This window comes from Siniperca chuatsi, linkage group LG13 (genome assembly GCF_020085105.1).
Source record: "Siniperca chuatsi isolate FFG_IHB_CAS linkage group LG13, ASM2008510v1, whole genome shotgun sequence".
NCBI classification, from domain to species: Eukaryota; Metazoa; Chordata; class Actinopteri; order Centrarchiformes; family Sinipercidae; genus Siniperca; species Siniperca chuatsi.
Genome location: NC_058054.1, coordinates 28,056,632 through 28,073,417, shown reverse-complemented (window position 1 = coordinate 28,073,417; position 16,786 = coordinate 28,056,632). Strand labels below are relative to the sequence as shown.

At 43.6% G+C, this 16,786-nt stretch overlaps 1 protein-coding gene and 1 long non-coding RNA gene across 6 annotated transcripts in view; one reads left to right on the top strand and one right to left on the bottom strand.

The window, feature by feature from the left end:
* Nucleotides 1–2,719, top strand: part of LOC122887668 — a 7,231-nt gene extending 4,512 nt beyond the window's left edge. For all 4 annotated transcript variants that reach the window (XR_006380583.1, XR_006380584.1, XR_006380585.1 and 1 more), the window contains one exon: nt 222–2,719. This is a non-coding gene — a long non-coding RNA (uncharacterized LOC122887668). The remainder of the gene's footprint in view (nt 1–221) is intronic.
* Nucleotides 2,324–16,786, bottom strand: dars2 (aspartyl-tRNA synthetase 2, mitochondrial). 2 transcript variants are annotated; one of them, XM_044221137.1, is made up of 17 exons: nt 16,161–16,779; nt 14,787–14,886; nt 13,816–13,882; nt 13,506–13,607; nt 11,861–11,956; nt 11,630–11,753; nt 11,301–11,347; nt 10,790–10,896; nt 9,484–9,553; nt 8,869–9,048; nt 6,523–6,630; nt 6,254–6,316; nt 5,262–5,414; nt 4,872–5,090; nt 4,654–4,764; nt 4,496–4,571; nt 2,324–3,933 (listed from the first exon to the last, which is right to left on the bottom strand). In XM_044221137.1, exons 1-17 carry the CDS (start codon nt 16,342–16,344, stop codon nt 3,743–3,745), a joined length of 1,998 nt encoding a protein of 665 aa, XP_044077072.1. In that variant the 5' UTR covers nt 16,345–16,779; the 3' UTR covers nt 2,324–3,742. The 2 variants fall into 2 exon arrangements, with proteins under 2 accessions (XP_044077072.1, XP_044077073.1); XM_044221138.1 differs by lacking the exon at nt 6,523–6,630 and having other exon boundaries at nt 16,161–16,786.

Genomic DNA, 16,786 nt, shown 5'->3' with positions numbered 1-16,786 from the left:
ATCATGTTGACAATATTGTATAACAGCCCTTTACTAACGCCCGCCGCACTGCCCACCTGAGCAGCTCGCGCGTCGTGGAACCGCTGTCTGCGTGGACACCACACGCAGCGAGCCGCAGCAGTTCAGCGAGGCAGCCGCCACACACAGGTAGAGAGAAGTAGGCAGTGTGGCCCATGCGGAAGTATTATGGAGTAATCCCATACAAATCCTTCTCATTCCAGACTTTACCTGGCCGAACTGCATTTCAGTGAAAATTCTGGCCGTACCCAAGCGAGGGCTGCAGCAGGAGAACTGCAGTTCTAAATAAAATTTACCAAGGCCAAGAGAGGGGAACATGTTGTGTCCATAGTCAAGACCAAATATACTACTGCTTAGTTAATTCTCAATTGTCTGTTGGTATCTCCATACTAATATATGCATGATTCCAAACACATGTGCCCCGCTGGTGAGATTTTGGCACCACCTGAGTGACAAGGTGTAGTACATTTGCCAGTGTGCCTAGCAGTAAACACAACATTTCTATTGCAGTTACTTTGGTAACAGTTTGTCAGCAGTTGAGTCCATATGAATGACTCAAACGATATGCTATGTTATGTGCTCTCTCCTGTATATTAGAGAATGTGACTGAGCCGACGGACCTGTCTGTGTCACTGCCTGTGGTGTTGTAAACTGTCTATTTTATATTTGAATAGGCCCTGTAGTAACGTAGGCCGCTGTGTCTATTTTACGTTTCAAGTATATGAGTATATGAGTTCAAGATGGCGTCAAAGATGGCTGCCTCTGTGTTTTGGTGCGCATTGTTTTGTCTTGTTTTGCTTGTAAATTCAGTTTTCTGCTGTGATACCCGGAGCTCTTTCACCAGAGAAGAGCTCCAGAACATCAGGCGAACTATACCAGCGGACTTATTTCCCACTTTTCTGCTTCCATCAGTGGAATTATTAGACATTCTGGTCAAAGGTGCTCTCACCCTTGCTCATGCAGTGAAACGACGAAGGCCGACATCGCACACCGTTACTGGGAATATTTCTCTCCAATGTGCGCTCACTGTGCATTAAACTGGATGAACTTCAGCTAATGGTCAGGGAAAAACAGACTTTAATTCATCTTGCGTTTTATGCTTTACGGAGACGTGGTTGTGTGGATCGATACCAGACGCTACGCTGCAGCTGGCAGGCTTCCAACTCTTCAGAGGGGATCGCAACACAGCATTTTCTGGCAAAACAAAAAGGTGGAGGCATCTGTTGTTACATCAACAGTGGCTGGTGTAGACGTGACAGTGATTCAACAGCACTGTTCTCCTGAGCTGGAATATTTATTCATAAACTCTAAACCCTTCTACTCCCCCAGTGAGTTTGTTTCATTCATTCTGGTCGGTGTTTACATTCCACTGCAGGCTAACGTGCAGGACGCACAGCGCATGCTCGCCGACCAGATACTGTGTGTGGAGCGGACAAACCTGGACTCCTTAGTTATTGTCCTCAGTGACTTTAACAAGGGAAATCTCAGCCATGAACTCCCCAAATACAGACAGTTTGCCCGACCAGAGAGGAGAATATTCTGGATCACTGTTACACTACTGTAAGCAGTGCCTATCACACCGTCCCCCCGCGCTGCACTGGGCCACTCTGACCACATCATGGTCCACCTGAAATTAAAGCTCTGTAAACCTGTTGTGAGGACAACAAAGCAGTGGACCAGTGAAGCTACGAGGACCTTCGGGCGTGCTTGGACTGTAGTGACTGGGATGTTTTCAGGACTGATACCAACAGTCTGGATGAGTTCACAGAGACTGCTGTGTACCATCGCACACCAGGGTGGGTTCTAACAATGACAAACCCTGGTTCACAGCTAAACTCAGACAGCTAAGGTCGGAAAAGGATGAGGCGTTCAGGAGTGGAGACAGGAACAGGTTTAGCAAGGCGGTGAGAGAAGCTAAACGACTGTACTCTGAGAGACTACACCACCAGTTCACAGCCAACGACTCTGCTTCTGTCTGGAGGGGGCTCAGACAGATCACCAACTACAAACCTAAGCCCCCCACTCCATTAATTACTTGCGCCTGGCCAACCAACTGAATGAGTTCTACTGTTGATTTGAAAGACAATGGGACAGTCCTGACACCATCCCCCGCGACCCCATCCATACTGAGCCGTTCATGAATCGATGCATGTAGATGCTGCACCTGTTCTGGCAATGCCCCTACACAAATACAAATTTTGCAAAGATGTATCCCGGTATACTGCTGATAACATTGACTCTGAATTTTCTCTTTACTGGCAAAATGTACTTTTTGGTATCTACAATAGTAAAAAAATGTACTATATATAATTAATTTGATGTTTATTTTAGCAAAGTATCATATTCATAAATCCAAATTCAACTTCAACAATTTTAACTAAAAACATAAAGCTGCAAAAAAAACATTTATTTGTGTTCTTTGTTTGTTTTCACTCAAAAGATTCCCCTGGCTCTGATGTCGTTTTGTCTGTAATAATGACTTCTTTGTTTGTACGTGATTTCTATTGTCAAAGATTTAAATAATAAAAGAAAAAGATGTTTTTTTAGCCATTGTGAGGACAGAAAAAAGGACAAAGCATGTTTGAGCAGGAGCAGTTTTGTTATCAATAACATTCAACACCTCAAAGGTCCTGTAAAACATTTTGCTGTCAAATGGTGAGGTCTTTTCCTTTCATTAAATATCTAAACAATATCTGCTGATGCAGCAGGAGGCATCAGCTTGTCGCCTGCTGCAATAAGGACTCTGAATTCTGCCTCTTAATTTCTAATTCCAGCATCTTGCAATGTGATACATGCAGTCTACCTAGGGATATTGTGATTATTATTTATTGTGTGACATGTTATATCTGCCTATATGTCGTGCTGTTGACACAGTGTCCTGAGGGCCAGATTCACTAAGAAAATTGCATTGCGTAAATTTGTGCTGCGGTTTTCATTGAGTCTGCAGTCGCAATCTGCGTGTGTTCAGCGCCTGATTTATAAGGCAGCAGCTGATTCCGCAGTCAGGTCCCGGACTGATCCTGGTACTGAGCCTCCAGACGCAGCCCAGGGAAAGAGAACTCAGGAGCAGGTCAGAGGTGGGATTTCTATGAAATCACTAAGCTCAGAAATTAAATAACATAGTGATCTTGATTACAAAATATTTACTTTAGCCAACTCCACCTGAGAAAAACAGTTACTGTTACTCAAAATATTACTCATAAAATTATGATATTCTAATCTTTAGCATTTATCTAATAATGCATTAGGAGACAATAAACACATTCTTGGTAAATAAAAAAGGACAAAGCAAAGAGGCACAAAACATACACGAGGTACACACGGCACCACAACCGGTGGAGAGAGACGGACGGAGCCGGTCCAGCAGAGTGGAGCAGGTGGGGAAGATGGTGTTAATGTGGATGTTAATGCTGAGGTAAACGCTGCCAAACGCACACAAACCTCAAGTGTCGTTCATTTTCAGTGAGACTTGGTAGTCTAACCAGTCCATGTTTCAGACTTTTCTCTTCCATTTCAAAGTAACAGAACTGATATGCAGCCACAACACCTCCTCCTCCTTTTCTCTCCTCCTCCTCCTCATGTCTGCCGGCCAGCTGGCAGACATCTTCATAGACTCCAGTCTCTACACCTGCTCATCTCGTCTCCTCGTCCACAAAATCTTTTCGTCTGTTGTGTGGGTTACAGATTCCTCTGATGTCTCTTTATCTCTTCCTTCTTTACCTCCTCACTTCCCCTCTTCTCCTCCTCCTCGCTCTGTTGGCCATTTGACAGAGATGTGGTAAGACTTCAGCTCCTCCTCAGATACCAAGTCAGGGGCGCAGCTCATGAGGTCGTGACCCCGGAATGACTTGGGGAAGGCAATGACATCACGGATGCTGGGAGCCCCAACCATGATGGAGACCAGCCGGTCCAAACCTAGAAAGGCATAGAGGAAGACGGCTTAATAAAGCAGGAGTAGCTGAACATGAGGATATTATACATATGTGTACATATGTGTTCTATGATTTCTTCATAGCAAAATCAATTTGCACGCTCAAGGGTCTGCAGCAGGACCTGCGTCTGCGTCTGCGGTGGAAGATCAGAATCACACTGAACACAGCAAACTGGGCGGACCCACCAGCTCCCATTCAGTTTCTATGAAAAGCGGGAATCCCCTACGAGGAGCATGATGAGTGAACGGAATTTGCAGCTTATTATGTCATAACATGAAATAACACTCAGTAAACTGCATTTGGATTGACAGCATAATGGGTCAGCCCACAGGCCGCTGAGTGGGGGGGGGGGTCTGCGGTCCTGACTGCAGACTGTTACTTTCATAGACCCAGACTGTAAGCATATGATCCGTTTTATTGTGGGGGTGAGCACCCTAATTCAAAACAAAATCAAATGTGTAAAAATATTTTATGTTTCTTTACTGTGCTAAACTAGCTCAGTGATAGCTAAAGCATGCTGTGGTCAAGTGCAGAGTTAACCTTACCCAGAGCAATACCTCCATGTGGTGGTGCTCCTGAGTCCAGAGCCTCCAGCAGGTGAGAGAGTAGACTGGGATCCTCCTGCGGCAGACACGAGTCCAAAACAGTTATGGCCAGTAACTGATTCAACCCAATTCCACTGGCAGAATATACAACAACTGACCTTGAGAATATTCTTCAGGACATGAAGCTGTTCTGAGGCTTTGTGGATGCGGATGGAGCCCCCTCCAATCTCACAGCCATTCAGCACCAGGTCATAGTGCTGACCACGTACCTGGGAATGATGCATCCCACACGACTTCTGATTATTTCTAAATATCCAAAAATGAATAAAAAAAGACACTAAGATTAAACAGATTTTGAGTGAATCTACGTGACTACCTTGTGTGGCTCTGTGTAGAGTAACTGCGTGTCCTCTGGCAGTGGAGCAGTAAATGGATGATGGGCTGACTCCAGCTGCTCCGGCTTCTCTTCTTTGGGCAAGAAGAGAGGGAAGTCCACAACCCACAGGAAGTGGAAGGCTGAAGGGTCGCGGACTGAAACGCTGCGAGTCTCCAGGAGCTCTGCGCACTGGAGGCGAAGATTTCCCAGCAGCGGGCGCTGAGAGCGGCGCAGGGATGTAGTAAGACACAGGAGACAGCAAAGGAAGGACGGAGAGGAATGAACATATATTCACTTTATATTCAGTTTTATCTTTCCTTGCTGTATTGTACAACTTTCCCCCTTCATCGATCTCACCTAATCGAAGTTTGATGTCAGTGAGTCTCTTACCACAGTGTGGAGGGAACCGGCTGCCATCAGCAGCAGGTCTCCTGGTTGGGCTCCAGTCCTCTGCAGCAGCTCCTCTGTGGCTGAGACAGACAGCAGCTTCTTCTGGGGAGACTTCAATGTCCCGTCTGCTTTGACCAGCACCACGCTGAGCTCCTTGGGACAAAACAAAGAGAAAAGATTTAGCAACATTTGAAGCAGAATCTGATGACGGTTGGTGGGATGCAGTGTTGCCAGGTGTCCCAGAATTGGCATATCTGTAGCATAATGTTACGGTCAACAACCCCTAAATGTACGATAATGTCGATATGTCGTAGCTTCATAGTTTTTTCCATAAGAGGAAAATGGTATAGAGCCCGTAGTTCATTTGTTACCTATGAACCACGACACAGACCTCCCAGCACCCTTTGCTGCGATTCAAATACGTTACAAACTCAGTTTTTGGTGCTCCGCGGTCTGGACTGTAGAAAGTACAACAGTTTCCCTTATATATGATCATTGTGGAGTCTTGTGGGTTGTTTGGTCACTGTCAGTGAAATCCAATCAAACCATAATCCTCATGAAGCAGAGTTTTGGGGTGTTGGGGTCTTGACGGATGCTTATTTAGTCGTGAGTGTTGAATATTATAGAGAAATACTTGAAGCCACATTTTCAGAGAGCTTTAACTTTGTACGCTTCACAAGGTCTTATTTGCTGCAGGGCTACTACAGTGGATTGCATTGTTATGCATTTATATACTCATAGACACAAACAACCACATTTCGTATACATTCCACAGTCATGCACCATGTGAAGCTGACACAAATATCGGTGTCTTGCTTGCTTTGATTTTTATCCTCATTTGTTCTGTTTCACGGTTTTATTTCCTGTATCCATTCTCCCTTTTTTAATTATTAGTACAAAAAACCAAAAACTGACATAACATGAAATAGTGGCTTCACAAAAATTTCACAACACAATTACAAGACAATACAAGTAAGGAAAGACAAAGGTACCTGGCCAAACTGAGTCTTAGCGGTTTGTTTCAGTTCTTCCAAATCTTTCCGAGCAAATAGTTTCTGTAGTCAAACACAAGACAGAGAATATCGTAGAGATGAGAGACAGCTGTGAAGGATGGCAAAACGCAGATATCAGCAAACCTGTTTCTTATCAAACAGTTTTGTTTGATACGTAACAGCTTTTTGTCTTTGTTATTACTGTATTGTACTGTATGTAGAGTATGCTCTGATGGATTTCTTTCAACAGGAAACGGTTTGGTTCTTACTGCTCCACTGGGGACACAGATGGCCTGAATAGAGCCTCCTGGTTGGCTGAGAGCTGATCTGAGGAATTCAATTTCCGTGGAGAGGAAAACCTGCCTGAGGTCGGTCAGCTGCACACAGACAGACAGATAAGACCAAAGACAGGGATTCAGTGTGTGACAGAGATGTGCGCTTAAACAGCCCAAAACACTGCTGCTCCCACAGACATACAGTGATATATGAGAACACCCAGAAGAGCACTTTCTGCCTTTCAAAGCAACGATTCTTTCAGAAGAGGAGAAATTGTGTCAATATCAAACCACCTGTATCAGGAGGTGAGATCAGTGAAAAAAATAAATAAATTAAATAATAATATATATATATAAAAATAAAGGTTAACGAACTTTGTACAGATCACGCTCCATTTTAAAACTTCATACTCCTCTCCTTCATGGTGGCTAACCTGCCAACCACTGGGTCAATGTTTATGTCCCGCTCAGCATTTTAGCGCCAAGCTAGATTAAAAAAAACACCATCGGCAAACGGGAGCAGATCAAAACGAGGCTTGGTACTAAAATATTGTAGTGACGGCCCACATTTCCCATCATGCCTAGTGCTATACTGAGTAGTTTGTTAAGTTTGCTGTTTTTAAAAAACCAACTGCTATGGAGACAGAAAATAATGATGTGGTGAAGCAAAAGAGAGGTGGGCCTAACTGAAGGCCCACAACAGGAGGAGCCAGGGTGGAGTAAAGGGATAATGTAAGGAAGGTGCACATTGGAGCCCATTCAGTTGCTCCGGGACCCAACTCTGTTTAGACATGTACTCTGTTTGAAGTGGCATTAAACCTTTATCATATGTATCATTACTGTACAGTTGTTTGTATTAAGAAGTAATTCAGCGTTGAGGCAGGGGACCTAACTCCATCTGGCTCCGAGGAGGTTTCCCTACGTCAGAGGTTTATATTGGTAGTTGTCATTTTTGTGCTGGTTAATAGTTTTCAGCATTGGTGAGGTGGCGGTTACATTTCTTGACTGCAGCTGTATTTTGCCACTGTGTTTAGAATTCTTGCCCCCCCGTGTTGAATGCTGTTTATACAGTCTGTGGTAGAACATCTTTAAAAGGGTGACATGCGTCTGCTGCTGCGCCTAAGGACAAGCTTTTTGGTGGCGAGTTTGAGGTCTGACAATTTTTTCTTCACCTTTTGCGGTGAATTGTGACATAAGCTATCATATTGTTACTATTATATATTAGGCTCGAGGTCAGAAAGGTTCCTCTTCTTGGCCGTGTTCCGCTTCTCCAGGGGCGAGGCCTCTGAACCCAGAATATTTAAATGATGATGGTTTTCAGCCGTCAGTTTTATCAACGAGCGATCATTCTTATGCTATGATTGGTGAGATCGTTTCATAAATCACACGTGAACCTTGTTGTAAGATGATTTCTGCACTCGGATCTGGGCTGGTTTCTACGTCAGATTGATAAATGAGGGCCAGTGCGTGTTGGTGCGTAACACTGAATGTAAACGGAACTTTTTGTTTACAAGAGAACTCCACAGGGCACCTTTAACTTCAGACCAGTCAGCTCACTGGAAAAATGTTGCTGTTGTTCCTGCAGCATCTCGACAGGGACGAAAGTACTGACTTTCTAATAAAGAGCAATAGCTATGTGTATAGGTCAGTAGAATCATTTTGCTGTTCCAGGCTTTCCATGTCCACTTAAGGCTGAAAACAAAGCTTCTGACAAACGCAGGGATCGTTTCCCAGACTAAATGCCTAATGAACAGTGATTCCAGCTACATTAACTGCAACTGAAAGTCGGAAAAGCCACAGTTAACGCAGCCTGTTGATAACCAGCTTCATGATAACGGTTATCCAGGATCACCAATGTCAGACTCAGTGGAGCCAAAGAGAGCCAGACTCAGATGAACTCCCTTTGTGATACAGGCCCCTGGGGTTAGCTGCAACCTCGAATAGCCGAGCTTGAGAAGTGTAGGCGTTGTATGAGTTTGTGACCACTTTAAAAACTGTTATTATAAAAATCAATGTTTTAACAACCATTTGTAAATGTCATTAAACTATGTGAAATTAGATTGTATTAATTAGTAAATGTGTACATACATCATTATGAAAATGAGAAAACAAATCATCCAAAAATGCAGAACAAGGTCCATCTCAAGTGGCAGCAACACAATATTCAAGATACAATTGTAATAACAGTAATTACAGTCACGCAATGAGCTTATTTATCTTCTCCTGCAAAAGGACCGGATCATTTGAGCCCCAAGAAAGCACGAGACATTATCTGATATCCAGTCATCTAAAAGACATTAAGAAACAAACAAAAACCTCATACAACCCACAGTCACCCACCTTCATACTGAATCTGGTATCAGGCTTGTCCACACCGTAGTCCCTCATGGCCTCCTCATATGTCATGGTTTGGAAAGGAACCTTAATGGGACCTTTCTCTGCAGGCCAGGAGTACTGTAACAAACCCTCCACCAGGGACATGACACCTCTCTGGTCCACAAAAGACATTTCTATGTCTACCTGGAAGAGGTAATGAGAGAATAACCATTCAGAGAACACAGATCAGAACTGGAAACCAACTAGTTAGGTCCAAGTCAACACCAAGTACAATGGGAGATGGGATCAAAAACCGGTCAAATTCAGCACCTAGACCAAAGGAACTATGTACATGAGTGAGCTACATTCACCCCAGCACACGCTAACTAATGCAGAGAAATGTGATGAATGAGGTGAAGGGTGAAATCCTGCAAAGTGGGGGACAATAAACTGATAAAATGACCTAAGTACTACAAATGTGTACCTAACTTCACGGTCAGAAAAGTGCTCTCAATTTTTCAACCGGATTTGAATATTCCAGTTCCAACACTGTTCACATGGATACTACACTTTGAGAGTAGAGTGTAGTGGCAAGATCAAACCTGTGTGGTAAGAAAATGCTGTGTGTGAGTGCCTCACCTGGGTGAACTCAGGCTGCCGGTCTGGTTTGGAGCCTTCATCTCGGTAGCACCGCGCCATCTGGAAGTACCTGCCTCAGTGACAACAAAGGACACAAACTAAGGCTGCGGACCGTTACATGCCTCTTCGCTGTAACATGGTGACTCAAAGCAATCAAACATCAGATCTGTCTCAGGAGTAACGTACGGTCAGAGTGAGGCGGCCTCAGCTGCACTGTGAACATATCCAGAGGCAATGTCCTCTAATGTGCCCGTCGTCTTGGCAATGCATGATGGTAGTTAGCTCTTGGTCAGTGACCATCGATTGTACGCTACTGTCAGTGGTGGAAAGTAACTAAGTACATTTACTCCTGAGTAATACACTGAAATTTGAGGTAACTGTAGTTGTACCGGAGTATTTCCATTTTATGCTACTTTATACTTCTACTCCGTTACATGTCAGAGGGAAATATTGTATATAGTTACTATTCATTTGCAGTTTGAGTAAGATTTTACATACAAAATGTATGATGAACAAATAAAATATGATACATTATTGTAGATTAAACTATACACAATAATAATAATAAACTTTATTTATACAGCACTTTTCAAAATCAAAGTTACAAAGTGCTTTACATGGTTAACACATTTCAGGACTGAGGCAAACACAACCAGGCGTTTAAAAATACAGCAATACAATAAAATAAAATAACAAAATAAAATAAGACACGAGTAGCTCAAATTAGCTCCACCTTGATCAGCTCTAACATCAAAATGCGGAGGGAAACGTCTGGCTCTTTAGCTGCTAGATGCTCCACTGTGTTCACCAGCAGAGCTCTGACGGAGTCTGTCTGCTGTCTGCTGCTGAGCAGCTCGTGTACAGCGGCTTTTTACAGCGTTTTCTCTGGAAACAGCTGCTGCTGCAGCTAAAATCAACACTATGCGAGCAGTGAGAGTGAACCAGAACAGTAAAGTTGTGGCCGGACAGCTAAACACTGAGCTGAAGCTCACTGTAAAGCTCCGCAGAGCCGAGGGGAGCTGCAGAGTCAGCTGATAATTCTCTGTAGGTTCGTCACTACATCGGCACATTGTTTTCACATTGTCATCTGATGCATTGTTATTTTAAAATTATAGCTGCTAAGAGGGAGCTAGATCCAATCCCTAAGGTATATATTGTATAATACTGTGTGATGAGTCACGTGCATGTGCCGATCATCATACACACTCAACGCACAGAGTTGGCCATCGGTCTTCCTAACAGTGCAAACGTCCGTCAGACTGCTACTGGAAAAACATTGTTTTTCTCGGCTCAAGCCTGTACCCACCTGTCTATACCAGCCACCATTAGAAGCTGTTTGAACTGCTGTGGACTCTGGGGTAGAGAGTAAAACCGGCCCGCCTCTCTGGATGGAACCACAAACTCTTTAGCTCCCTGAAACACAAACGAATGAACAGAGTCTGGGCTTCATATATGTCTGTCTGTGTTCATTTGTAACTACTACATTATAATTTGTCGGTGATGATGTGTAGTGTTAGCCTTTGGGAGTTCTGTTCCGAACTGAGACCACCACCATTTGACAAAAGTGACACCCACTCTTACAGAATGACTTATAGAGTAAAATAATCAAAATCTGACAACATGAGGGAGGCCCAGACCATAACATGTCCCTAAATTTAAGAGACATGATCTTTTTCTCATATTGGTAGTACAGCAAATTTGAGACAAAGTCTTTGATTCTTTGAATGATAGTTCAAAGAAAAGTAAAGGTAAAGAATCATTAAAGTGACTTTGATTCTGTGTAGCTTAAATCATTAAAAGCCAAAGGACCGTCTTACCCCCGGTGTTCTTTTAAACAACGTAGGAGTTTCCACATCGACAAAACCTACAGATGAGAAAAAAAGAGAGTTAGAAAGAGTTGAGTTCAGTCTGAGAACTTGGTTCTGTACTTTGTGTAGTGTTTGCATGGGTGTCCTCCGTGTCCTCTTATTCCACTAAACTCCAGTGTCACATTAAGTGGAGACTCACCGGGGCAGTGTGCTTGAAGTGTGACTGTGTTGGACTGTGTGTGTGTGATGGCTCTGTGATGGATGAGCAACCCGTCAAAGTGTTTCCCAGTTCTGGAAAAGATTCACTGACTGGAGAAAATGACTCTCGACCTCCGTACCGTGCACGTTACAGAGGTATTCTCTCATCTTCATCACCAGCTGAGATCTCAGTCTGAGGTTCTTCTGCATCTGAGAGGACCTCAGGTCCAGGTAGCGATACTGCATCCGCAAAGACTCGGATTTCTGCACAATCAACAGCAAAAACACAATCATTCATGATAATTAACAATAATATTACTTGCTTAAGCATTTGTAAAATAGTGCACATGCATATAACATAAGCCACTTACTTTCACAAAGTCTTTAATTTCAAAAGGCAACTTCCGGCACACGTTGAAAACCTCCGCGCTCTCAGCCAGGATTTCTATTTCTCCTGTTGGCATCCCCTGTTGGCGTGGACACAGCACGCTAAAGAGAAGGCTTCATCTCTATCGCAACTTATAGCCAAAGCACTTTACAGTTGTGCCTCTCTTTCACCCATTCTCTCTCTCTCTCTCTCACACACACACACACACACACACACACACACACACACACCATGCAGGGTGCTGGGCTGACCATCAGGAGCAATCTGGGGTTCAGTGTCTTGCCCAAGGACACTTTGACATGTGGACAGGAGGAGCCGGGGATCGAACCACCAACCCTGTGATCAGTGGACGGCCCGCTGTGCCCCCTGAGCCACAGCCTTCTTATTTAAGCATTGTTAAATGTGAAATGACGACTTCAAATATTTGCTTTGCTAACCACCAAACTTCAGAGGAACTCTCTCAGCTTTACAGCTGCAGATGGTCATTCCAAACTGATTTAAATTACAATGTGGGAATTCAATGATTAAATCCTTGATATGATTAAAGAATATAAAAAAATATTGTTCCATTTCTTTCTTTCATGTGTACTCCCATGTGGTCTAGTGTTTAGGATTCCTGGTTTTCACCCAGGTGGTCCAGATTCGGCTCCCGGTATGGGAACAATACTTTTTCCTCCTGGGGATCAGTTACGTGTTATATCAAATCTACAGCATCTTCAAAGTGAGAATCACATCACACTAGACTCACAAAGGAATCACTAACATCAGCTTGAAGCGTCTGAGCTGGCAAGCCTCCACTCTGCAGAGGGGCAGTCGATGCGAACACGTTTTTACTCTCCAACATCTTTCCGGTTGAAAAATGTGTTTTCCGCCAAAGGTGTGTGATGTTTTGCAACAGCTTTTGAGATACACTTCATATGGAAGATTTAAAATGCCTAAATAAACACGACATGAGCTGATGGCAGCCATGACAGCCCACGGTTTCGCCCTCAAGCTGTGATTGGACAGTTTTTCATTTTGGCATTGACAATGCATTTCTGTTTCAGAAAAGAGAAAGCTCTCTCGCACCTCGTAAAAACTAATGACAGCGCGTTGCATTTAGTATTGGCAGGTCTGTGCTGCCCTCTGCTGGACAACAATAAACTATTCATTCAGCTATAGTCATTAAAAGGAAATACATATAACAGTACGTAATTTCACTGATTTGTTTTTATTTAGGCAAATCTTCCATTCCATTTTAAGGGTCGACTAATCATTGGTTCAGATGTATTGACAAAGTCTTAATAAGGCCGATGAGCCACCAATGAGTTATGTGTGAATGACAAAGGAACAAACCTGTGATTCAGCCCCACCAGGACCGCCTGTGTGCAGCTTCACAATCAGTAAAAACTGGGGTCAGTTTACACGTGAAGACCAGAAGGGTGAAAACTGTTAAGTGTGTTTTTAAGCTGCTCTACAGCATGCAAGCCACAGCTGGATGTTCCGTACGCCTCCCTCGTTTCCATACAGAGTAAAGTTGTAAAGTTTGGTAAAAAAGTTTGTTTTAGTGGTTTAGCGTTGCAGAATATCCTCTTCTGAATAAGAAGACCTGTTTTTTAATCTAATATTACACACAAGCATTCACAAACCTTGTTCTCCTGTCCCGCTGGTCGTCGTCTGACTGTTCCTGTAACCTTGACTACAGACTCGGCTGTCAGATCACACAGCGCTGCTTTCAGATTACTCACAGACTTAAAACAGAAAAGAAAGTGCTTCAAGTCAAGTAAAACACAACTTCTGAGTTTACCTAAACAAAAAGAACTGGAGTAAAGCCATAAGTCCTTAATTTAGTACATTCCTTTTCTCTGGGCTGGAAAGAGTTTTACATTCTTATTAATATCTTTATTATTTGTTGTAATGACAGACGTATTGTGGTATTTGAATTGTTCTTATCCTTACTTCTTCCTGAGGAATCAGAACTTGTGTCAAGCCGCTGAAATCTCGCAGGATGACAAACAGGTCTTGCCTGTTGGAGGCAGAAAACAAAAATAGTTTAATATTAATTGTAATTGTTAAAATACAATTTTGTTTGAGGCCCCATGGGAGCGAAACAGCCAGCTCCAACTGCACATTTGCGCCTGCGAGTTAGGCATGGAGAGGGAAACCAGAGAGCTCACAGGAAGTCTAGAATTAAAATGTGATAGTGACATACACGAGTGAGCGCGCCGTCCAGGAAAACATGGCCGGACCGACGTTAGAAGTCTAATCCTTTCCACATGAGGTTTTACTGGCAGGCCAGTTGATGCTAGGTGCGGATGCATTGCAATAACATTTTGTACAGACATTCATGGCCCTCACAGGATGAATCCTACTGTCTTTGGTGATCCTCTGACTTTTCCTCTAGCGCCACCAACAAGTTGACATTTATGGCTTTTACTGAAATGTGTCAAAACCTATTGGAAGGACTGCGATGAGATTTTGTGCAGACATTCATGTTCCCTCCCAGGATTGTAAGAACTTTTCTCCCTGACTTTTCATCGAGGGCAGGGCAAAATTTTATTTGTCCAGTACTTCGGTTTATGACCAAATACTCAGCTGTACTTTGAGTTTGATACTAATTAGCACATACTAGCATGCTAACATGCTAAACTAAGATGGTACGTGGTAAACATTACACCTGCTTAACAGCAGCATGCTAGCATTGTCATTGTGAGCAATTAGCATGCTGCATTTAGCTCAGAGGACTGCTGTCTGGGTACAGAGCTGCTAGCACGGCTGAAGACTCTTGTTAAACTGTTAACTCTCATTGCTATCTGGAGCCACCAGAGTTTGAAGGCAATGTCAAACGTACCTTTAAATGCTTATTTTGATATCTCACATGTAATTGTTAGTTCCATCTCAGTATGTAAACCGCAGTCCCAGAATAATACCTGAGGTACTGGACCCAGCCGCACAGTGTGACTTTCTCTCCCACGTGGTCTGATCTCAGCTCTCCACAGGTGTGACTCCTGAATGACAGACTGCTGGCACCTGGAAAAGGAACAGAATTAAGATGACTGGACGATAACTGATCATATGATGTTATCTTATACAAATCTCCATTAACCAAATTAATGATTCCAAACAAGCTGTAAGTTACCGGTAAGTTAGTTATTGAAGTTTTGTGGAACACAGTTTTCAGTGGAACACAGTTTGTCGCTTGTGATTTTGCATACATTTGTTCTATCTCGTTCAAAAATATTGTTATATATTTATACTGTCCCCGACATGGAGACAACTCGGTTGTGACGTTTGCAGATGACGCCACCATCATCGGCCGGATTTCAGACAACAATGAGAATCCATATCGGGAGGAAATCAACAATGTTGCAGAGCGGTGCACAGAGAACAAGCTACTGCTCAACGCCGGCAGAACCAATCGTTTGGAGCTGATCGTTGATTTTAGGACACACACTCCTGTCTACATCAGTGGAGCTGAGGTGGAGCAGGTGAGCAGTTTTAGGTTCCTGGGAATCAGCATCACAGAGAACCTGGCATGGTCCTCTCACATCTCCACGCTGGTAAAGAAAGCCCAGAAACGGCTGTATTTCTTAAGGAAACTTCCTGTGGCAGGTTCTTCAGTAGAAAGCATCCTGACTGGAAACATCACTAACTGGCATGGGATGCGGCCCAGGATTGTGTGTGTGTGTGTGTATGTAACTGTATATATTATTTTTTATTTTATTCTAATTTTAAATATTTGTATATATGTTCTGTGTGTGTAGCATGAAGGGACCTACAACTTTCTTTTCATTGTGCAGCCTTGTGTTGCTTGAACCTTGATAGTGATAATGATTTCAGCTATAGCAGACATGCCTAGTTAGACTCCATCCCACTTTCAGAAACTTAGGTGATAATGCTATCAGTAAAACCTGTGCTTTTCACTATGACAAGTCAAAACGCTGTGAAAAAGGCCTGCTATTCATTTCAGTGGCCTAATGACCCATTGTGAGTGGTGACAAGTATTTACTGATTTTAATCCAAACTGTAATACCACAACTGCAGTCATAAACAGCTTATAAGCCTTAGATTCATACAGTGGTAATACAGGATCTTGAATGTGATGGAGCAGTTTTCGCCCGGTCACTGGCAGTAAGGCTAAAACAAACGAATCGTTCTCTTATGAGTTTCAGGGCCAACTTCAAGGAAAGACCAGTGCACATCCTGGACTCTAATGGGAGTCACTGTCCAAAGGCAAAACCACAAGCTATCCATCAGTCACATGATCACTCTATCACTCACTGAGCCTGTGACTTCCGAAGTACCTGTAGTGGGAGAAGCGGACTTGTAGAGTCTGGATGAGCAGCTCAGATGTCTGAGTTGAGCTTTCCCCAGCAGGCGTCCTTGACTTGAGGTCGACGCTGAGCTGTGAGAGCACCCAGTGTGAGCCCGGAGTCCCCGGAGTCCCCGGAGCACTCTCTGCAGCACCGCGCTGCTTCTGGATGCCATTTTCTATCGACCCGGAGTGAGGCTCTCGGCTGCTTTAACGTCATTTAAGGCTGTCAGTCAGCAGGTCTTGCTGTTTGAATGAAGCACATTACACACTGACACCATTACTCAACAAGCGAGTGCTAACACCGAGAAGCGGACTCTACAGCCCGGCACAGGACGACTGGGTCGGATACGAAACCTCCCTGTCTCTTCGGCTGCTGCTCTCTGCTCACGTGGAGGAGCGTTATACTATAATAATAAAAATAATTCTTTCTTCTTCTTCTTCTTCTTCTTCTTGTTTTCCGGCGGTTGGCATCCAGCTTATTGGCGCATTACCGCCACCGCGTTTCACACGGGACCAGTGACGTGACTCCGGCATGGAGGACTCTGCGATACCTAACGGATGTGACGTCATGCTGTCTTTAGACCAGAGTTATTGTTTTTTTGTTTTTGTTTTTGT

Excerpts from the sequence above, each read along its gene's own strand:
- dars2 (XM_044221137.1), bottom strand. The coding sequence starts at position 16,344 with ATGGCATCCAGAAGCAGCGCGGTGCTGCAGAGAGTGCTCCGGGGACTC. Across the intron at positions 10,897-11,300 it reads TGTTTAAAAGAACACCGGGG|GGAGCTAAAGAGTTTGTGGT; the intron begins GTAAGACGGTCC and ends TTTGTGTTTCAG. Across the intron at positions 3,934-4,495 it reads ACATGGAGGTATTGCTCTGG|GTTTGGACCGGCTGGTCTCC; the intron begins GTAAGGTTAACT and ends ATGCCTTTCTAG.